Source organism: Oncorhynchus mykiss, chromosome 27, assembly GCF_057628025.1.
Source record: "Oncorhynchus mykiss isolate SJ-2025 chromosome 27, ASM5762802v1, whole genome shotgun sequence".
NCBI lineage: Eukaryota > Metazoa > Chordata > Actinopteri > Salmoniformes > Salmonidae > Oncorhynchus > Oncorhynchus mykiss.
Genome location: NC_143048.1, coordinates 44,907,501 through 44,930,794, shown reverse-complemented (window position 1 = coordinate 44,930,794; position 23,294 = coordinate 44,907,501). Strand labels below are relative to the sequence as shown.

Here is a 23,294-nt window from a genome sequence, read left to right as displayed (position 1 = left end):
ACAAGACCATCCCCGGTCACTCTGACAACACTCCGCTTTTCCAAGGGCATACTTCACAATTTTCGACACCTCAAACGAGTTTCCCACATATGCATCTTTACAACAACAACAAAAGAAAAAAACACATCCCAAAAAGAAGCGATTCATTTACACACGTTTCCTCCAGTCCAGTTTTAGACTTTTTCCATTTTGTTCCAGTTTTCGATACGAATGTTGTCCACTCAGAACATTCGTATAATTTACTCGACCCACTGCTTGGTTCCAACTCAGCATTCACTTCCTCCATCTTCCCCGCCCTACGGGCTCAGCTATACTGTCGGCGAGCGTTCTTTTTTACATCAAAATAAAAATACATATTAATTCAAATAAAAGATCTGAGTCTGACAGTATTGTTTCATTTAATTCCTCATCAAGGAGTGATCATTATTAGAATACACAAAAATAATGGTTCTGGAATTGTCCAAGTTTTGGTACATTCAACAGATAATTGACATGAATGTCGTTAGCAGAGTGTCCACTGGGAGGTTTGTGTTGGCAGAGCTGCAGGCTCCTCCCTTCCGTCACTGTAGACTTGCATTGCCATCCTTCCAAGGCTGGACTCATCACTGAGCTGTTGGAACTCCTGAACGTGAGGAGGTAGAGGAAGCCAGGGAGCGAAGGCTCCCATCACTCTGATTGTTGAGCCATGTCCCAGATGAACTTCAGAGTCCGGATGTCCTTCATCCGTTCCTCAAAGACCTGGTCAAACCTCTCACTCTGGGCCACTGTGAACATGTTCTTCCACTCCCCGATTTTACCTGCCACAGCACAACCAACACGTCATTATTCAGAGTAAGAACATTATAACATGGTTTATACGCAGTTTATTTATAAACAGTTCCCCCCCCACTCCCTAATCTCAGGCCCATATTCATGAAGCGTCTCAGAGTAGGAGCGCTGATCTGGGATCAGGCCACCGTGTCCATGTGATCTTATTCATTATGATCTGAAAGGCTCACCTGATCCTAGATCAGCACTGTTATAGAGACGCTGTGTGAATACAGGGCCTGACCTTTGCGTAGGAACTGCCCCTTTTTGAGAATGTCTTCTGGTATGAACTCATAGTTGGCCTTGCGGTCGTTTTTCATGTTTTTGAACGTGGCTTTTTCCACTATCTTGTTGATGTCTGCTTCCGTCAGGTCCCTGTCCAGGAAACGGCAGATCTTCGTCACGGCTGTCTTCAGATCCTGAGAAAGGAGAAGTCCATTTAAAGATGGAACCCTGTGCCTGGGGTTGGTCAAGTGGTGAAGGCCACTGCCCTTCGGCACATTAACAATCCCCTGCCTGTGTGGGATCACATGCCAGTCCTACAGAACTTCTACACACTATGTCCTCCCTCTGTCTGTCTCCTTCTTCATTTCCATGTCCATCCTTGTTACCTGTGTGGGATCACATGCCAGTCCCACAGAACTTCTACACACTATGTCCTCTATCTGTCTCTCTCCCTCTTCATTCTCATGTCAATCCTTGTTAATAAAATCGGAAAAATTAGGTCGAAATATTGAGGGACAGGTAAAGTCAGGCTGGTTGGTTGTCTCTAGCTAGCTATCCAGGTCAGAGGTCATGGGTGTCAGATGAGTCTGTAATATCTTACCATGATCATGTCCTCATAGGTCAGAAACAGGATGTTGTACTGGTCTCTCTTACTGTGCCACTCTCTGATGTGGTCGAACCAGGACGAAGCACCAACTGTAGGTCAGTAACAGGGTTATAACAGGTCACCAAGGTCAATACAGTATTCATGGATTGGTCAAAAGTAGTGTAACTGTGAAAAAGGGGTGATATTTAGGACACAGGCTGTCGGGGTCATCACAGGCTGTTGTGTGTCCCACATGGAACCCCATTCCCTATTTGACCAGAGCCCAATTGGCCATGGTGAAAAGGAGTTCACTATGTAGGGAATAGGGTATTCATTTGGGAGACAACCAATGGTGTTATATAAATTATGTCTTTACTCTACCATTCCCTGCTAACCACTGGTCCAGAAAGTCCTCGAAACTCTTTGGGGTCTCAAACATGGCCCAGTTAACACACCAGTGATAGTAGGAAGTCACGTTGTCCTTTGGGTTCCGCATCACATAGATCATCTGAGAATAAGAGAGATATTTACAGCCCTACGGGCCTCCGTGTAGGGTACCTCCATTAACATTCTCATTCTACCCTCCTTGTGCCTACCTTTGCCTTCTTGTCCCTCAGGCCTGGGGGCATGAGTACAGGGGTGAGGTGGGAGGCGAATAACCGCGGGTTAGGGCGTAAGGAATAGTCAGGGCGTTTGTCAATATACTCCAGCCATGGCATCATCTCCAAGTTGTTGGGATAGATATCACCCATCTCGGACTCACAGATAGAAGTGATGATCTGCTGTGCCCAGATGGTTCCTGCAGGTTAGGAAAGGTGTCAGTCATAAAGCTCTTGGGGCCAACTCGGTGGAAAGGGGATTCGAAAAACAACAAAGCTGTTGGGGCCGACTCGGTGGAAAGGTGTCAGTCATAAAGCTCTTGGGGCCGACTCGGTGGAAAGGTGTCAGTCATAAAGCTCTTGGGGCCGACTCGGTGGAAAGGGGATTCGAAAAACAACAAAGCGGTCACCCTGCCAGAGCTGAAAGGGCTGGAGTAAAACAAGCGCTAAGACAGTTTCACTATTTCCTCATGACAAATGTTTAAGTTATATATAAAAGTAGCAGTCAAAAGTTTGAACACACCAACTCATTTAAGGGTTCTTCTTTATTTGCATTTTCATGTAGTAAACATATATTTTAGATTTTAGATTCTTCAAAGTAGCTACCCTTTACCTTGACAGCTTTGCACACTCTTGGCATTCCCTCAACCAGCTTCATGAGGAATGCTTTTACAACAGTCTTGAAGGAGTTCTCACATACAGTATGCTGAGCACTTGTTGGCTGCTTTTCCTTCACTCTGCGGTCCAACTCATCCCAAACCATCTCACTTGGGTTGAGATCGAGTGATTGTGAAGGTTATCTGATGTAGCACTTCATCACTCTCCTTGGTCAAATAAACAATGCACAGCTTGGAGGTATGTTTTGGGTAATTTTTCTGTTGAAAAACTAAAGATAGTCCCCCTAAGCGTAAACCAGATGGGATGACGTATTGCTGCAGAATGCTGTGGTACCCATGCTGGTTAAGTGTCTCTTGAAATTTAAATAAATCACTGACAGTGCCAACAGCAAATCACCCACACACCATCACACCTCCTCCTCCATGCTTCGCGGTGGGAATCACACATGCAGAGATCATCCGTTCACCTACTCTGCGTCTCACAAGACACGGCGGTTGGAACCAACAATATCAAATTTAGACTCAGACCAAAGGACAGATTTCCACCGGTCTAAAGTCCATTGCTCGTGTTTCTTGGCCCAAGCAAGTCTCTTCTTATTATTGGTGTCCTTTAGTAGGGGTTTCTTTGGAACCATGAAAAGGAAAAGGCTGCTGAAGTTCTATCAACACCTCAACTGTAGTACTCACGCTGCTAAAACACTCGACCACTGCTTCTCCAACTTCTGGGATGCAAAAATCCCCCCCCCCCGCGCCTTCCTGTCGGCAAATCTGACCACGACTCCAACAGGAATCACCCGTGCTAAGGACTATTCAACACTGGTCTGACCAATCGAAATCCACGCTTCAAGATTGTTTTGATCAAGCGGACTGGGATATGTTCCAGGTAGCTTTCGAGAATAGTATTGACGAATATACTGATACGGTGACTGAGTTTATCAGGAAGTGTATAGGAGATGTTGTACCCACTGTGACTATTAAAACCTACCCAAACCAAAAAGCTGTGGATAGATGGCAGCATTCACGCAAAACTGAAAGCGCGAACCAACGCATTCAATCACGGCAAGTTGACTGGGAATATGGCAGAATGCAAACAGTGTAGTCATTCCCTCCGCAAGGCAAACAAACAGGTAAAACCTCAGTATAGAGACAAAATGGAGTCGCAATTCAACGGCTCAGACGTATGTGTCAGGGTCTACAGACAATCACGAGAGCCAGTTTCATCATAACGCTTGATGGTTTTTGCGACTGCACTTGAAGAAACTTTCAAAGTTCTTTACATTTTCCAAATTGACTGACCTTCATGTCTTAAAGTAATGACGGACTGTCATTTATCTTTGCTTATTTGAGCTGTTCTTGACATAATATGGACTTTGTCTTTTCCCAAATAGGGCTACCTTCTGTATAACACCCCTACCTTGTCACAACACAACTGATTGGCTCAAACGCATTAAGAAGGAAAGATTCCACAAATTAACTTTTAACAAGGCACACCTGTTAATTGAAATGCATTCCAGGTGACAACCTCATGAAGCTGGTTGAGAGAATGTCAATAGTGTGTAAAGCTGTCATCAAGGCAAAGGGTGGATACTTTGAAGAATCTTAAATATAAAATATAATTTGATGTGTTTTACATTTTTTTGGTTACTACATGATTCCATATGTGTTATTTCATAGTTTTGATGTCTTCACTATTATTCTAAAATGTAGAAAATAGTAAAAAAATAAAGAAAACCCTGGAATGAGTAGGTGTGTCCAAACTTTTAATTTTGGTAATTTTGCAGTGGTCTCTTCATTTTTTTCCAGAGCTGTATATATTTACTTTAACTTTTTCTCCCCAATTGGTAGTTAGTCTTGTCCCATCGCTGCAACTCCCGTGCGGACTCGGGAGAGGTGAAGGTCCAGAACCGTGTGTCCTCCTAAAAGCGACCCTGCCAAGCCGCACTGCTTCTTGACACACTGCTCGCTTTACACGAAAGCCAGCCTACCAATGTGTCGGAGGAAACACTAGAGCGCGATAGGACAAGGACATCACGGCCGGGTAAACCCTGCCCTAACAGCCGACACAGATCGAACCCTGTAATGACGCCTCGAGCACTGCTGTGCCCAGACCGCTGCGCAACTTTTGGATATAAGTTATATTTTTAAATAATCAATGGAAATCATTCATTTAAAAGTCCAAAGATGGATGTTCCAATCCCGGATTTCCCTTTAACTTTCTAAAATGCTGTTTTTATGCTCTCTACTTATAACGGTTTCTCAACCTCACTGATTACCTAAACAGAGCCGAGATCGCAACCTTTTTCATGGCTAGTACCCCCATGCATGATACGTGTTTCTAGACCATCTCAAAAGCTGTTTTTCCATCCAGCAGATTTGTCACTCACCTGATTTAGGGTAAGTGACCAGAAAGATGTCACTGTCCCGGATCTCAAAGCTCTGCAGGGAGTCAATGTGCTCAGCGTTGACCAAATCCTTCGCAAAAACATAGTCCTTGTACTTGACCAGGTCATCGGTGAGCTTCTCCATAATAATGGTAGTTTTGTATAAATATTAGTATCTACAGTGGATATGAATAGCTATGCAACAAAGAACCAAGTGAAGTTGGAATTACAACACGTTTAGACTTTGGAACGTGTGGTAAGGTTCGCGGAGTTATTACGAGTAAGATTCACTGACGTTGCAATAATGTGCACTCCCGAGTCGTCGTTCTAACGCTACGACATCCAGTGTAGTCGGTAAGTATTCAGACCCCTTGACTCTTTCCACATTTTGTTACATTACAGCCTTATTCTACAATGGATTAAATCGTCCCTCCCCTAATCAATCTACACACAATACCCCATAATGACAAAGCAAAAACAGGTTTTTAGATTTTTTTTGCAAAAGTATTACAATTATTATTATTTGTATTATGAAATATCACATAAGTATTCAGACCCTATATTCAGTACTTTGTTGAAGCACCTTTGGCAGCGATTACAGCATCGAGTCTTCTTGGGTATGATGATACAAGCTTGGCACACCTGTAATTTGGGGAGTTTCTCCCATTCTTCTCTGCAGATCCTTTCAAGTGTTGATTGGTGGAGTGCTGCAGAGACCCTTGTGTTAAACTAGTGGTTTTACACCCTTGTGTTAAACTAGTGGTTTACACCCTTGTGTTAAACTAGTTGTTTACACCCTTGTGTTAAACTAGTTGTTTACACCCTTGTGTTAAACTAGTTGTTTACACCCTTGTGTTAAACTAGTGGTTTACACCCTTGTGTTAAACTAGTTGTTTACACCCTTGTGTTATACTAGTTGTTTACACCCTTGTGTTATACTAGTGGTTTACACCCTTGTGTTAAACTAGTGGTTTACACCCTTGTGTTAAACTAGTGGTTTACACCCTTGTGTTAAACTAGTGGTTTACACCCTTGTGTTAAACTAGTGGTTTACACCCTTGTGTTAAACTAGTGGTTTACACCCTTGTGTTAAACTAGTTGTTTACACCCTTGTGTTAAACTAGTTGTTTACACCCTTGTGTTAAACTAGTGGTTTACACCCTTGTGTTAAACTAGTGGTTTACACCCTTGTGTTAAACTAGTTGTTTACCCCCTTGTGTTAAACTAGTGGTTTACCCCCTTGTGTTAAACTAGTGGTTTACACCCTTGTGTTAAACTAGTGGTTTACACCCTTGTATTAAACTAGTGGTTTACACCCTTGTGTTAAACTAGTGGTTTACACCCTTGTGTTAAACTAGTGGTTTACACCCTTGTGTTAAACTAGTTGTTTACCCCCTTGTGTTAAACTAGTGGTTTACCCCCTTGTGTTAAACTAGTGGTTTACACCCTTGTGTTAAACTAGTGGTTTACACCCTTGTATTAAACTAGTGGTTTACACCCTTGTGTTAAACTAGTGGTTTACACCCTTGTGTTAAACTAGTGGTTTACACCCTTGTATTAAACTAGTGGTTTACACCCTTGTGTTAAACTAGTTGTTTACCCCCTTGTGTTAAACTAGTGGTTTACCCCCTTGTGTTAAACTAGTGGTTTACACCCTTGTGTTAAACTAGTGGTTTACACCCTTGTATTAAACTAGTGGTTTACACCCTTGTGTTAAACTAGTGGTTTACACCCTTGTGTTAAACTAGTGGTTTACACCCTTGTGTTAAACTAGTGGTTTACACCCTTGTATTAAACTAGTGGTTTACACCCTTGTGTTAAACTAGTGGTTTACACCCTTGTGTTAAACTAGTGGTTTACACCCTTGTGTTAAACTAGTGGTTTACACCCTTGTGTTAAACTAGTGGTTTACACCCTTGTGTTAAACTAGTGGTTTACACCCTTGTGTTAAACTAGTGGTTTACACCCTTGTGTTAAACTAGTGGTTTACACCCTTGCGTTATACTGACAGCTAGGATTTGTGAAGAGCATAATAAAACAATCTCTGCGTAATCAAAACAGTTGCTTTCCGAGGTGTTAAAGTTCAGTTCGTCATTGTTATGTAAATGCAGGCTGAAAAGTACCAGTTTCCTGGCTTTGGCCCCAAGTGAGAGCAGGGGAGAAGGGTAGACAGACTTCCAGTGTGTGAAGATAACCCTGAGGTGAGGTGTACACTTCTCCTCCTCTCGTCTCTCTTACCTCTCCTTCCTCCCCCCTGTTCCTCTGGATAGGAGTTAAAACGGGACTGGGTCTGGAGAGATGAGCCTCTCCCACTGCCTTTCTTCCTGGCCAACCTTGAGAAGGTACAGAAACGCAGACATGTTGATTCTGCTGTATAACACCAAGCTGAGACCAGTGTCAGTACAGAGATTTGTCAAGTAGGCCCACGTCTGAGACGGAGAAAATAAAGTTGACCTCATCTGACTTTAAGAAGAAACGGATGGATGGGTTACTGTCACGAGGTGTTTTGATAAACTACACTTCCTAAACACGATCATATTGTCAAAGTTGGTCATTTCAGAGAGAGAGAAGCCAGACGGTGAGCCACCAGAGGTTCTGGCAGTAGCACTGCATCTAGTAAAAGCTGTGGAAATTACATTTCCTAAACACAACAATAAGCAAAGTGTATCTAGCAATATAGCTCATCCAGCAGCTCCTGCAGTTAGGAATGGCGCCGAAGGAAAAGGCCGTTTTTACGATCCCGTAACCAATTGTGTGTTTTTTCACGTTATTTGTAACTTACTTTGTACATAATGTTTCTGCCACTGTGTCTTATGACCGAAAAGAGCTTCTAGATATCAGGACAGCGATTACTCACCCTGTACTGGAGGAATAATTTTTCTTCAACAAGTCGGACGAGAAGAATTTACTTCAGACGCCCGACAAGGCCCTCATCCCCGTCATTTGCAGGAGAAGGAGAAGGAGATATCAGGGACGAAGGTCTGGGTGCCTTGTAAGGATCTGACGCCGAGAGGGTAATCTACCTTTACCATCAGTCCAATTAGCCAACGTACAATCAATCGGTAATAAAATAGACAAACTACGATCACATATATCCTACCAACGGGACATTAAAAACTGTAATATCTTATGTTTCACCGAGTCGTGGCTGAACAACGACATGAATAACATACAGATGGTGGGTTATACGCTTTTTCGGCTGGATAGAACAACGGCCTCTGGTAAGACAAGGGGCAACGGTCTATGTACTGTATATTTGAAAACATCAGCTGGCGCACGAAATCTGAGGAAGTCTCAAGGTTTTGCTCACCTAAGGTAGAGTATCTCATGATAAGCTGTAGACCACACTATCTACCAAGAGAGGTTATCTGTATTTTTTGCAGCTGTCTATATACCACCACAAACCGTTGCTGGCACTAAGACCACACTCAATGAGCTGTATACGGCCATAAGCAAACAGGAAACCGCTCATCCAGAGGCGGCGCTCCTAGTTGCCGGGGACTTTAATGCAGGGAAACTTTAATCCATTTTACCTCATTTCTATCAGCATGTCACATGTGTAACCAGAGGGAAAAAAACTCTAGACCACCTTTACTCCACACACAGAGACGCGTACAAAGCTCTCCCTCGCCCTCCATTTGGCAAATCTGACCATCATTCTATCCTCCTGACTCCTGCTTACAAGCAACAACTAAAGCAGGAAGCACCAGTGACTCAGTCAATAAACAAGTGGTCAAATGATGCAGATGCTAAGCTACAGGACTGTTTTGCAGCACAGACTGAAAAAAGTTATGGGATTCTTCCGATGGCATTCAGGAATACACCACATCAGTCACTGGCTTCAACAATAAGTGCATCGATGACGTCGTCCCCACAGTGACCGTACGCACATACCCCAACCAGAAGTCATGGATTACAGGCAAGATCTGCACTGAGCTAAAGGGTAGAGCTGCCGCTTTCAAGGAGCGGGACTCTAACCCGGAAGCTTATAAAAAAAATCTTGCTATGCCCTCTGACTAACCATCAAACAGGCAAAGCATCAATACTGAACTAAGATGGAATCGTACTACACCGGCTCCGACGCTCGTCGGATGTGACAGGGCTTGCAAACCATTACAGACTACAAAGGGAAGCACAGCAGCAAGCTGCCCAGTGACACAAGCCTACCAGGAAAGATAAATTACTTCTTTGCTCGCTTCGAGAGCAAGTAACACTGATACATGCATGACAGCATCAGCTGTTCCAGACGACTGTGTGATCACACTCTCCAAAGCCGATGTGAGTAAGACCTTTAAACAGGTCAACATTCACAAGGCCGCAGGGCCAGACAGATTACAAGGACATGTACTCCGAGCATGCGCTGACCAACTGGCAAGTCTACTCACTGACATTTTCAACCTGTCCCTGACTGAGTCTGTAATACCAACATGTTTCAAGCAGACCAACATAGTCCCTGTGCCCAAGAACACTAAGGTAACCTGCCTAAAGGACTTCCGACCCATAGCACTCAAGTCTGTAGCCATGAAGTGCTTTGAAAGGCTGGTCATGGCTCACATCAACACCATTATCCCAGAAACCCTAGACCCACTCCAATTTGCATACCGCCCCAACAGATCCACAGATGATGCAATCTCTATTGCACTCCACACTGCCCTTTCCCACCTGGGCAAGAGGCAATGGTAGACTGGCCGCCGGGAGCAACAGGACAGTTCCCGGTGTCCCGAGGGTCGTTTTGGCCTGCTCCGAATAGTCAACTTGACCAGCGCGACTCTCACTCTCTCGCTACAGTGTCCTCGCGCCAAAAAATGACATCAGGTCTCTCCGCGACGCACATAGCAACCGTCTCCACCTGCTTCTCTACGGATAACATTTTAGACACGTCGCACGGCGAAATGGACGGTCAGAAAAGGAAAGGTGGAGCAGAGAGGGAGAGAATAAAACAAGAGAAAGGCCCTTTGCCACAGACGCAACTAAATAAGCGACATGTTCAGGGACCAGGTTAGTCAAAAACACCAGCTAAACCACACACACACACACACACACACTGACACACACACACAGACACACACATACACACTGACACACACACACACACACACACACACACACACAGTGACACCCAGCATGGCTAGCTAAGTAGCCTAGCTAATAATAGTGACACAACGGCCGGTAGGCTAAACAGTTTGCACAGTCTTACGTCTTCGTGGAGGAATTGTATAATAGCAATGAGTGCAACATAGCGATCATAATATGACTCTGAAGGCAATATGTTTCAACTAGTAAAACATAGTAAAAAAATAGTAAACCTAGACTATGGACTTGCTGGCATTCGGTCATGACTCATGCCACATACACTAGGGAAAGTGCACATCCACTGTACAGAGAAACTACAGTAACCTAACCATGATGCATGCATGAACGTAACACAGTAAGTAGCCTGTGTGGCACATCACGGGAAATGACAAAGATCATTAGCGCCATTAGTACCAGCACTACTACAATAATATCCAGCTCTGGGGAAAAAACATCAAGAGATCACGATTTATGGACACCAGTGAGTAAACATTGTAATCTAAAAAATTTTTTTGTAGAGGAGTTATTTTTCGACTTTTGTACTATACTTACATTGTTGTAGTTTATGTTCAAGTTCAGTGGATGTGTGTGAAGATTTTTGATATTTTTGATGCTTGAATATAAAGATAATCATTTGAACATTTGAGCTAACTCTGTATATCTCATTCTCTTAAAAAAAAAAGAGTGTAGTCTAATAGTTTTATGTGTCTGGCCTTGTGCATTTGTAAGTGCTATGATTGGTATATTCCTAGTGAGTTTATGAGGGTGCACCCATAGCCATAGCATACCTAGCAAAACTCAGTGTTCAGATAGGCTACTTGTTGGTCAGCCCCAAATGTTTGTATTTTGTAATGTGGATAACTTTCTTCCCAGATGAACATAGTGGCCAAATGTATAACTAGTTTTGTACCCGTTACATCAACAAATAGGGTTGGACTACAACATTTGCGTTCAGGTGGTTTACGTGAACAGGGTGGCCTGGGATGGAGTCAAACTCCCAGCCTGAATTATTGTTTCAGTCCGCCCCTGACAAGAGGAACACCTATGTGAGAATGCTGTTCATTGACTACAGCTCAGTGTTCAACACCATAATGCCCTACAAGGTCATCACTAAGCTAAGGACCCTGGGACTAAACACCTCCCTCTGCTACTAAACCCTGGACTTCCTGACGGGCCGCCCCCAGGTGGTAAGGGTAGGCAACACCACACCCGCCACGCTGACCCTCAACACGGGGGCTCCTCAGGGGTGCGTGCTTAGTCCCCTCCTGGACTCCTTGCTCACCCACAACTGCGTGGCCACGCACGACACCAACACAGTCGCAAAGAAAGTACGACAACGCCTCTTCCCCCTCAGGAGGCTGAAAAGATTTGGCATAGTTATACAGCTACACCACTGAGAGCTATAGGTTTAGGCTACTGTCATTCATATTCACCCTGTTCAATGTAACAGCGATAGGTTTAGGCTACTGAAATTCATATTCAATCAATCAATCAAATTTATTTTATATAGCCCTTCGTACATCAGCTGATATCTCAAAGTGCTGTACAGAAACCCAGCCTAAAACCCCAAACAGCAAGCAATGCAGGTGAAGAAGCACGGTGGCTAGGAAAAACTCCCTAGAAAGGCCAAAACCTAGGAAGAAACCTAGAGAGGAACCAGGCTATGTGGGGTGGCCAGTCCTCTTCTGGCTGTGCCGGGTGGAGATTATAACAAAACATGGTCAAGATGTTCAAATGTTCATAAATGACCAGCATGGTCGAATAATAATAAGGCAGAATAGTTGAAACTGGAGCAGCAGCACAGTCAGGTGGACTGGGGACAGCAAGGAGTCATCATGTCAGGTATTCCTGGGGCATGGTCCTAGGGCTCAGGTCCTCCGAGAGAGAGAAAGAGAGAGAGAATTAGAGAGAGCATATGTGGGATGGCCAGTCCTCTTCTGGCTGTGCCGGGTGGAGATTATAACAGAACATGGCCAAGATGTTCAAATGTTCATAAATGATCAGCATGGTCGAATAATAATAAGGCAGAACAGTTGAAACTGGAGCAGCAGCACAGCCAGGTGGACTGGGGACAGCAAGGAGTCATCATGTCAGGTAGTCCTGGGGCATGGTCCTAGGGCTCAGGTCCTCCGAGAGAGAGAAGGAGAGAATTAGAGAACGCACACTTAGATTCACACAGGACACCGAATAGGACAGGAGAAGTACTCCAGATATAACAAACTGACCCTAGCCCCCCGACACATAAACTACTGCAGCATAAATACTGGAGGCTGAGACAGGAGGGGTCAGGAGACACTGTGGCCCACTCCGAGGACACCCCCGGACAGGGCCAAACAGGAAGGATATAACCCCACCCACTTTGCCAAAGCACAGCCCCCACACCACTAGAGGGATATCTTCAACCACCAACTTACCATCCTGAGACAAGGCTGAGTGTAGCCCACAAAGACCTCCGCCACGGCACAACTTAAGGGGGGGGTGGGGGGGGGCGCCAACCCAGACAGGATGACCACATCAGTGACTCAACCCACTCAGGTGACGCACCTCCTCCAGGGACGGCATGAGAGAGCCCCAGTAAAGCCAGTGACTCAGCCCCTGTAATAGGATTAGAGGCAGAGAATCCCAGTGGAAAGAGGGGAACCGGCCAGGCAGAGACAGCAAGGGTGGTTCGTTGCTCCAGAGCCTTTCCGTTCACCCTCCCACTCCTGGGCCAGACTACACTCAATCATATGACCCACTGAAGAGATGAGTCTTCAGTAGAGACTTAAAGGTTGAGACCGAGTTTGCGTCTCTGACATGGGTAGGCAGACCGTTCCATAAAAATGGAGCTCTATAGGAGAAAGCCCTGCCTCCAGCTGTTTGCTTAAAAATTCTAGGGACAATTAGGAGGCCTGCGTCTTGTGACCGTAGCGTACGTGTAGGTATGTACGGCAGGACCAAATCAGAGAGATAGATAGGAGCAAGCCCATGTAATGCTTTGTAGGTTAGCAGTAAAACCTTGAAATCAGCCCTTGCTTTGACAGGAAGCCAGTGTAGAGAGGCTAGCACTGGAGTAATATGATCAAATTTTTTGGTTCTAGTCAGGATTCTAGCAGCCGTATTTAGCACTAACTGAAGTTTTTTTAGTGCTTTATCCGGGTAGCCGGAAAGTAGAGCATTGCAGTAGTCTAACCTGGAAGTGACAAAAGCATGGATTAATTTTTCTGCATCATTTTTGGACAGAAAGTTCCTGATTTTTGCAATGTTACGTAGATGGAAAAAAGCTGTCCTTGAAATGGTCTTGATATGTTCTTCAAAAGAGAGATCAGGGTCCAGAGTAACGCCGAGGTCCTTCACAGTTTTATTTGAGACGACTGTACAACCATTAAGATTAATTGTCAGATTCAACAGAAGATCTCTTTGTTTCTTGGGACCTAGAACAAGCATCTCTGTTTTGTCCGAGTTTAAAAGTAGAAAGTTTGCAGCCATCCACTTCCTTATGTCTGAAACACATTCTTCTAGCAAGGGCAATTTTGGGGCTTCACCATGTTTAATTGAAATGTACAGCTGTGTGTCATCTGCATAGCAGTGAAAGTTAACATTATGTTTTCGAATAACATCCCCAAGAGGTAAAATATATAGTGAAAACAATAGTGGTCCTAAAACGGAACCTTGAGGAACACCGAAATTTACAGTTGATTTGTCAGAGGACAGACCATTCACAGAGACAAACTGATATCTTTCCGACAGATAAGATCTAAACCAGGCCAGAACTTGTCCGTGTAGACCAATTTGGGTTTCCAATCTCTCCAAAAGAATGTGGTGATCGATGGTATCAAAAGCAGCACTAAGGTCTAGGAGCACGAGGACAGATGCAGAGCCTCGGTCCGATGCCATTAAAATGTCATTTACCACCTTCACAAGTGCCGTCTCAGTGCTATGATGGGGTCTAAAACCAGACTGAAGCATTTCGTATACATTGTTTGTCTTCAGGAAGGCAGTGAGTTGTTGCGCAACAGCCTTTTCTAAAATTTTTGAGAGGAATGGAAGATTCGATATAGGCCGATAGTTTTTTATATTTTCTGGGTCAAGGTTTGGCTTTTTCAAGAGAGGCTTTATTACTGCCACTTTTAGTGAGTTTGGTACACATCCGGTGGATAGAGAGCCGTTTATTATGTTCAACATAGTAGGGCCAAGCACAGGAAGCAGCTCTTTCAGTAGTTTAGTTGGAATAGGGTCCAGTATGCAGCTTGAAGGTTTAGAGGCCATGATTATTTTCATCATTGTGTCAAGAGATATAGTACTAAAACACTTGAGTGTCTCTCTTGATCCTAGGTCCTGGCAGAGTTGTGCAGACTCAGGACAACTGAGCTTTGAAGGAATACGCAGATTTAAGGAAGAGTCCGTAATTTGCTTTCTAATAATCATAATCTTTTCCTCAAAGAAGTTCATGAATTTATCACTGCTAAAGTGAAAGTCATCCTCTCTTGGGGAATGCTGCTTTTTAGTTAGCTTTGCGACAGTATCAAAAAGGAATTTCGGATTGTTCTTATTTTCACCCTGTTCAATGTAACAGCGACAGGTTTAGGCTACTGTCATTCATATTCACCATGTTCAATGTAACAGTGATAGGTTTAGGCTACTGTCATTCATATTCACCCTGTTCAATGTAACAGCGATAGGTTTAGGCTACTGTCATTCATATTCACCCTGTTCAATGTAACAGCGATAGGTTTAGGCTACTGCATGATACTAAAATGTTCCCTATCCCCATCATGAGGTTGCTACAACCTAGCCTATGAATGAAAGTTTACAACGTAGGAGCACAGGTCGAGGGAAATGTGAGTAATCAAGGTGACAGACGGTGACACATTCAATACCACCTTGCACACTCGCGTGTATATATACAGTGCCTTGCGAAAGTATTCGGCCCCCTTGAACTTTGCGACCTTTTGCCACATTTCAGGCTTCAAACATAAAGATATAAAACTGTATTTTTTTGTGAAGAATCAACAACAAGTGGGACACAATCATGAAGTGGAACGACATTTATTGGATATTTCTAACTTTTTTAACAAATCAAAAACTGAAAAATTGGGCGTGCAAAATTATTCAGCCCCTTTACTTTCAGTGCAGCAAACTCTCTCCAGAAGTTCAGTGAGGATCTCTGAATGATCCAATGTTGACCTAAATGACTAATGATGATAAATACAATCCACCTGTGTGTAATCAAGTCTTCGTATAAATGCACCTGCACTGTGATAGTCTCAGAGGTCCGTTGAAAGCGCATCATGAAGAACAAGGAACACACCAGGCAGGTCCGAGATACTGTTGTGAAGAAGTTTAAAGCCGGATTTACAATAAGATTTCCCAAGCTTTAAACATCCCAAGGAGCACTGTGCAAGCGATAATATTGAAATGGAAGGAGTATCAGACCACTGCAAATCTACCAAGACCTGGCCGTCCCTCTAAACTTTCAGCTCATACAAGGAGAAGACTGATCAGAGATGCAGCCAGGAGGCCCATGATCACTCTGGATGAACTGCAGAGATCTACAGCTGAGGTGGGAGACTCTGTCCATAGGACAACAATCAGTCGTATATTGCACAAATCTGGCCTTTATGGAAGAGTGGCAAGAAGAAAGTCATTTCTTGAAGATATCCATAAAAAGTGTTGTTTAAAGTTTGCCACAAGCCACCTGGAGACACACCAAACATGTGGAAGAAGGTGCTCTGGTCAGATGAAACCAAAATTGAACTTTTTGGCAACAATGCAAAACGTTATGTTTGGCGTAAAAGCAACACAGCTGAACACACCATCCCCACTGTCAAACATGGTGGTGGCAGCATCATGGTTTGGGCCTGCTTTTCTTCAGCAGGGACAGGGAAGATGGTTAAAATTAATGGGAAGATGGATGGAGCCAAATACAGGACCATTCTGGAAGAAAACCTGATGGAGTCTGCAAAAGACCTGAGACTGGGACGGAGATTTGTCTTCCAACAAGACAATGATCCAAAACATAAAGCAAAATCTACAATGGAATGGTTCAAAAATAAACATATCCAGGTGTTAGAATGGCCAAGTCAAAGTCCAGACCTGAATCCAATCGAGAATCTGTGGAAAGAACTGAAAACTGCTGTTCACAAATGCTCTCCATCCAACCTCACTGAGCTCGAGCTGTTTTGCAAGGAGGAATGGGAAAACATTTCAGTCTCTCGATGTGCAAAACTGATAGAGACATATCCCAAGCGACTTACAGCTGTAATCGCAGCAAAAGGTGGCGCTACAAAGTATTAACTTAAGGGGGCTGAATAATTTTGCACGTCCAATTCTTCAGTTTTTGATTTGTTAAAAAAGTTTGAAATATCCAATAAATGTTGTTCCACTTCATGATTGTGTCCCACTTGTTGTTGATTCTTCACAAAACAATACAGTTTTATATCTTTATGTTTGAAGCCTGAAATGTGGCAAAAGGTCGCAAAGTTCAAGGGGGCCGAATACTTTCGCAAGGCACTGTATAGCCAAGCTATTGTTACTATGTAGGCCTGTATATATTCCTCGTGGAATTATTTTTCTCTCTGCATTGTTGAGAATGGCCGTAAATAAGCGATCTGATCCACTGTTAGTCGATACCTGTTGTTTATTATGAAGTATGTGACAAATACATTTAGATCTACACATCCAGTAGGTGGCGCACTGGTGCATTTTTCCGGACATTACCCCCAGTCGATACAGCTCTGACGTCAATGCGTTCCTGAGCATGCCTACAAGGCTTGAAAATAAACAAAGACCGAAAGCGGGCGATTGATCATTAAGCTGCCATAAACTTAACTTAAAATACTTTTGAAACCATTTTTAGGTACTACAAACCCCCAGCATCTGAAGAAAGACGTCTCTACAGCCATGGAAAACGCATTGTTGATGCGAGTGAGTGTTTTTTCCGATCAGGGAGGCAGAAAATACATGGAGGATGTTACCGAGGTAGTAATGGAGCCCGAGCCGGGGGAAGACGAGCTGAACTCGGACGAACAAGATGAGACCAAAGGGAATAGCTCGACGGCCGACATTGTGCCGGAAAAGCCTGAAAACGAGCATCAAGATCGGACTGCACACAACGATCCTCTATCTGCCTCTGCATCCACTACAGTTACATGGACACAAAATGTACAAAATGGGAACCAACGTTTTGCAACTGCTGCACTGGCAGGATCGAAAGTGGAGAGTACTCCGGCTGCGACCAAGAGCGATAACCACCCCCAGCGCTCAGTGGCTTTCTTCGCGGTGTTCGATGGCCACGGAGGCCGCGAAGCAGCGCAATTCGCAAGGGACTATTTGTGGGAATTCATCAAGAAACAGCGGGGCTTTTGGTCCAAGGATGACGAAGAAGTGTGTGCAGCTATTCGGAAAGGTTTCGTTGCATGCCACCATGCCATGTGGAAAAAGCTATGTAAGTTAAATAATCTATCTAGCTAGCTTTGTACATTGGGATTTGTGTGCATGTAGTGCAAACGCTAAGAATGAAATGGCCACCACAGGCTGGATGTGTGGTTTGGGTTCTCAGGCTTGGCTAGTAAAATAAATATACCACGACTTGCCATCTGTCTGTTGAGCAAAGAAAAAGATGATTCTCTAAACCCCTCCAACCTATCAGGTCACACTCAACAGGGCGAGGGGGGTTCCGTGAATTAGTCATGGGAAGTTGAGCTCTTTTTACTGACTCGGATCTTTTCGACTCGTCAAAATCAAAAGAAAAAGTCCAAATCTATCGACTCATTTCGTAATGCCCAGAGCCCTACCGGCGAACTGAAGCCTCTCTTTCACATTTGTTTAACTAGGCAAGTCAGTTAAGAACAAATTCTTATTTACAATGACGGCCTACCGGGGAGGGAACAGTGTGTTAACTGCCTTGTTCAGGGGCAGAACGACAGATTTCTACCTTGTCAGCTCTGGGATTCGATCCAGCAACCTTTCGGTCCAACGCTCTATCCACTAGGCTACCTGCCACCCCACATGTCCTTCAGCATAGGGGTTTGCTTATTGAAGCGGTCATTTGTGATAGACTTGTACATTGTTTAAACCACACGTGTTGATTACTAGGCATACAAATAAGAATATTTCTTGATACATTTGAAACGAGCTCTAGTTGTGTCCGCAACCGAACTAGATTGTGAACGACTCTTGAATATATTGCTTGTCTTCGATGAGCACACACTCCACTGAATAGCAGGCTGGTGATTGATTGCTATTGATTGATTGATTGCTTGCAGATAGTCACTGATTACTTCCAAACCACTCATTGTTGAATTTGTGATTTCCAACTTGTTGTGTAATGTTTATGGCCGATGAGCATCGATACGTTTTATCTATATAATTTCTCGTCAGATGACAAGGATTAAAAAGCGCAGTAAATTGTTTGACTTGATTCATGATGATGATGATTGCTAGCTAAGATTTTGAAAGTATGACGTTGACATGATAAGGTCCAATCAAAGCTACAGTAGATATAATGTGATTTGATGGCATTTTACCTGTGGTCAATGACCTGGAGCCTTCTTGGATGAGCACTTCTAATGTAAACTCTATGGCAGCACCCAAGTGGCTTGAATTTTCAAGCTCTACTCTTAGATTTGGCAGTTAGGTAGTGTCCCCATGAGTGACAGAACACTGAGCCAATCACGGGGCAACTAGAGAACATTACCCAATCAAGGCGCAACTAGAGAACATTAACCAACCCCTACGCTCCGTATTTTCCTCTGACTGCCCCACCACCACAGAAAGCACTGAACTGGGCTGAAACACCTGCATTTTGGAGCTGCCTTACTCAAGAAAGCAAAAAAAGAGACCATGTTTGTATGGAGGCTTAATTAACTCCATTTAGTATTTTTTGTTACGTTTACATTTGTTTTTAAACTGATATGTGACATGTATTAATGCCAAAATAACATGCAAAACGGCTCTGCCCCACCTTCCCTGAGTGACGGGCCGCCACTGATGCTCATGTGGGCATATGACAGCAGACAGTTGGTAGTCGGAGCAGGTGTATGGAGCCGCTGAGTCGGAGGAGTCTGTGTTAATCCTATTAGAAAATAACCTATCCCAGTCCTCTTTAATAAAGTGAACTACTAAGCTATATGGAATTGTTTTCAGAAGGTCATACCAATGATAATTTTGCTATTTTATTTTGAAATTTAAGACCCCTTGAGGTATCTAAAAAAATGTTTGAATAACAGATAGTCCTTACTGCTATTAGCCAATAGAAACACATTGAATAACAGATAGTCCTTACTGCTATTAGAAACACATTGAATAACAGATAGTCCTTACTGCTATTAGCCCATAGAAACACATTGAATAACAGATAGTCCTTACTGCTATTAGCCCATAGAAACACATTGAATAACAGATAGTTCTTACTGCTATTAGAAACACATTGAATAACAGACAGTCCTTACTGCTATTAGAAACACATTGAATAACAGATAGTTCTTACTGCTATTAGAAACACATTGAATAACAGACAGTCCTTACTGCTATTAGCCCATAGAAACACATTGAATAACAGATAGTCCTTACTGCTATTAGCCCATAGAAACACATTGTCCTTACTGCTATTAGCCCATAGAAACACATTGAATAACAGAGTCCTTACTGCTATTAGCCAATAGAAACACATTGAATAACAGATAGTCCTTACTGCTATTAGAAACACATTGAATAACAGATAGTCCTTACTGCTATTAGCCCATAGAAACACATTGAATAACAGATAGTCCTTACTGCTATTAGAAACACATTGAATAACAGATAGTCCTTACTGCTATTAGCCCATAGAAACACATTGAATAACAGATAGTCCTTACTGCTATTAGAAACACATTGAATAACAGATAGTCCTTACTGCTATTAGCCCATAGAAACACATTGAATAACAGATAGTCCTTACTGCTATTAGCCAATAGAAACACATTGAATAACAGATAGTCCTTACTACTATTAGCCAATAGAAACACATTGAATAACAGATAGCCCTTACTGCTATTAGAAACACATGGAATAACAGATAGTCCTTACTGCTATTAGCCCATAGAAACACATTGAACAACAGACAGTCCTTACTGCTATTAGCCAATAGAAACACATTGAATAACAGACAGTCCTTACTGCTATTAGCCAATAGAAACACATTGAATAACAGACAGTCCTTACTGCTATTAGCCCATAGAAACACATTGAACAACAGACAGTCCTTACTGCTATTAGCCAATAGAAACACATGGAACAACAGATAGTCCTTACTGCTATTAGCCAATAGAAACACATTGAATAACAGATAGTCCTTACTGCTATTAGCCCATAGAAACACATTGAATAACAGATTCACGACATGGAAGAAGGGATAGTCCCACCAAACAATATTTAAGGAAGTTTGTTCCGAAGTGTCTATCATATCTGAGAGCGAGATAAGAAAGATCTTAATTAATTCTTTTAATTCTTTTAATTAATTATTTTGTACATTTTTGTCACTATAAACAGTCCCCATATATACTTCCATTCCTTTAGTTTAACTGGTGCTGGAGGACCTAGAGCAAAACAACCGGCAGGTACATGTTCATGAGAGTCTCACCTTTACACTGAGGGGTCACCGAGGGGTCACCGAGGGGTCATATTACCATTGTTTTGTTATGCTAGTTGGATTTCCCCTGGGGCCTGGACATCGATATTAGTTAAGAGCTAGAAGTTAGTGTGTACCTTTTTTATGTTACGATTCTCACTAAACACGTGGTTGTCTTCTCACACTATTAAAACCCCACAATCAATAAACAGTTTATGAAGCTCTCTCAGCCCGTAGATCAACATATTGCAAACAAATCATCTTGAACTAAAAACGGCATACCTGCCTGCATCTTCTCTTCTTTTGTGGCACCGATGTGAGTGTTTCTGGCTAGTGCTGTTACGTTTTATACAGGAGCTCTGAGGAAGGCTTCAACACTGTGAAGCAGATAATGCTGCGTTCAAAACAACTGGGAACTCAGGAAAAATACGGGGTCAAATCATGAGGTCAGTGATCTTCGGGTCAGAAAGTTGGAGCTCTAGAAAGAGGCCAGAGTTCGCGAGTTGGATGATCGTGCAAAATCCAATTTTCCCAGTTGGAGCTTTTTATTTATTTTTAAAATTTCAGTTCCTGTTTGTTTTGAACACACTGAAGTTGGAAAGATTAATTTTGATAACGTGCTTTTTCAAACCGTGTGTTGTAACATATGAGAGATCACACTGATTTTCGTCGTAGTTCCGGTGCTTTCTTCGATTCCAAGCTGATTTCAAACACCGACCTCTAGTGGACAACGTACTTAAAAAAATATATATATATATATATATTTTACCTTTATTTAACTAGGCAAGTCAGTTAAGAACAAATTGTTATTTTTATTCTCATGTAGTTCATATTTTTGTACTAAAAGCTTCACTTGACCGGTAGCTTAGCGTAGGGAACTTTGCACCACAAACAGTCAGGGACGTTAGGGTATTTGGTTCCAATAATTCATTTTTATTTAGTATAGTATGAAGCTTCTGTCTTAAGCATCCTTAAATAATAACATAGATTATGTTTGTTTTTTGTTGTTGAAAAATAGTCACGTTGACCGCATCAAAAGGGGAGGCATGATATGTAAGATGTGAGCCTGGTATTCCAACTGATTATAGGTTTCTGAAGCCAGCGACCTTCTGCTGCGCCACAGAGTTTTGATGAAAACAGTGGAGGAGGAGACAAAAAAAAACGTCCATCTGATAATCACACGCTGCTATTTTATTACTGACCAGCAGATGTCACTGATGTGCATTGCAAACAGATAATGAAGTAATTAACTTTTTTTTTTTTTTTTGGCACAGCTCTAGCAGGCCAAACAAACTTCAAAATGAACGAGTCACTCAGGAAAAACGAATTTTGACTCCTTGTGTCAGTAAAAAGAGAAGTTTATAAAATAACTAATGGTTCACGAACGGCACATTGCTACCGGGAATGTGATTTTCCCAAAGTGCCTTCCTCTGTTTGCTTTCGATACACATGACAACGGTTCAGCTGCGTGTTTGGAAAGAGTTGACGACGGTTGTTTGACCTCGATGACATAACAAATTGCTGGAGGAGGCAGGCGAGGCAGCATGTGAGATCTGATATTGTTGGTTGTGAAGGAGAGTGTATGAAGCAGCATATTCTATTGGATCTGGAAAGACCATGCCCCCCCCCCCCCACTCCCCAAGTCTCTTGGCCTATCAGCTGTGAGGGCAGTCGTATTTAGGGCGGTCATCAGCGATTCGCTCTGGTTCTTTCGACTGCCCTGTCAAGTCACTAGAACACAGTGGATACAAACTGTAATCTAGACCTGGGAAAACTCAAGGATGTGCATTTGTCTTTGAGCCCAGTATTAACACATCTGATTCAACTAAATCAAGTCCTGGATTAGATGAGTCATGTGTTTGTTAGTGCTGAGTGCTGACCTGGAACAAACTTGTGCAGTAACTACTTGTTTTGCCAATGGATGTGTCACTAATGATACCCTAAACCAGGGCTGTCCAACCCTGTTCCTGGAGAGATACACTCCTGTAGCAGAGATGCCCTCCTGTAGGTTTTAACTCCAACCCTGTTCCTGGAGAGATACCCTCCTGTAGGTTTTAACTCCAACCCTGTTCCTGGAGAGATACACTTCTGTAGCAGAGATGCCCTCCTGTAGGTTTTAACTCCAACCCTGTTCCTGGAGAGATACCCTCCTGTAGGTTTTAACTCCAACCTTGTTCCTGGAGAGATACCCTCCTGTAGGTTGTAACTCCAACCCTTCCTTACTGGTTTCCTCCCCCATGTCAAACACTAGGATTCATTATTAAGGTGACATCACCTTAACTCTCATTTTAAATACACCAATCATCTTCATCTGTGTCTGGTATGAGCTACTCGCTGGCTAGCTAGGGCTTCACCTGTGTCTGGTATGAGCTACTCGCTGGCTAGCTAGGTCTTCATCTGTGTCTGGTATGAGCT

General features: G+C 43.1%; 2 protein-coding genes across 3 annotated transcripts in view; one reads left to right on the top strand and one right to left on the bottom strand.

The window, feature by feature from the left end:
• Positions 1–381: 381 nt before the first annotated feature.
• Positions 382–9,110, bottom strand: sult3st1 (sulfotransferase family 3, cytosolic sulfotransferase 1). 2 transcript variants are annotated; one of them, XM_021588530.3, is made up of 6 exons: positions 5,219–9,110; positions 2,215–2,417; positions 2,000–2,126; positions 1,634–1,728; positions 1,052–1,226; positions 382–797 (listed from the first exon to the last, which is right to left on the bottom strand). In XM_021588530.3, the coding sequence occupies exons 1-6, from the start codon at positions 5,358–5,360 to the stop codon at positions 667–669; spliced, it is 873 nt and encodes a 290-aa protein (XP_021444205.3). In that variant the 5' UTR covers positions 5,361–9,110; the 3' UTR covers positions 382–666. The 2 variants fall into 2 exon arrangements, with proteins under 2 accessions (XP_021444205.3, XP_090080225.1); XM_090224099.1 differs by lacking the exons at positions 2,000–2,126; positions 2,215–2,417.
• A 7,858-nt stretch (positions 9,111–16,968) lies between these two features.
• LOC110508088 (protein phosphatase 1D) overlaps positions 16,969–23,294 on the top strand; it is a 14,746-nt gene continuing 8,420 nt past the window's right edge. Inside the window, exon 1 of the mRNA XM_021588532.3 lies at positions 16,969–17,714. Coding sequence (XP_021444207.3) covers positions 17,171–17,714 — 544 coding nt within the window. The 5' untranslated portion in view covers positions 16,969–17,170. The remainder of the gene's footprint in view (positions 17,715–23,294) is intronic.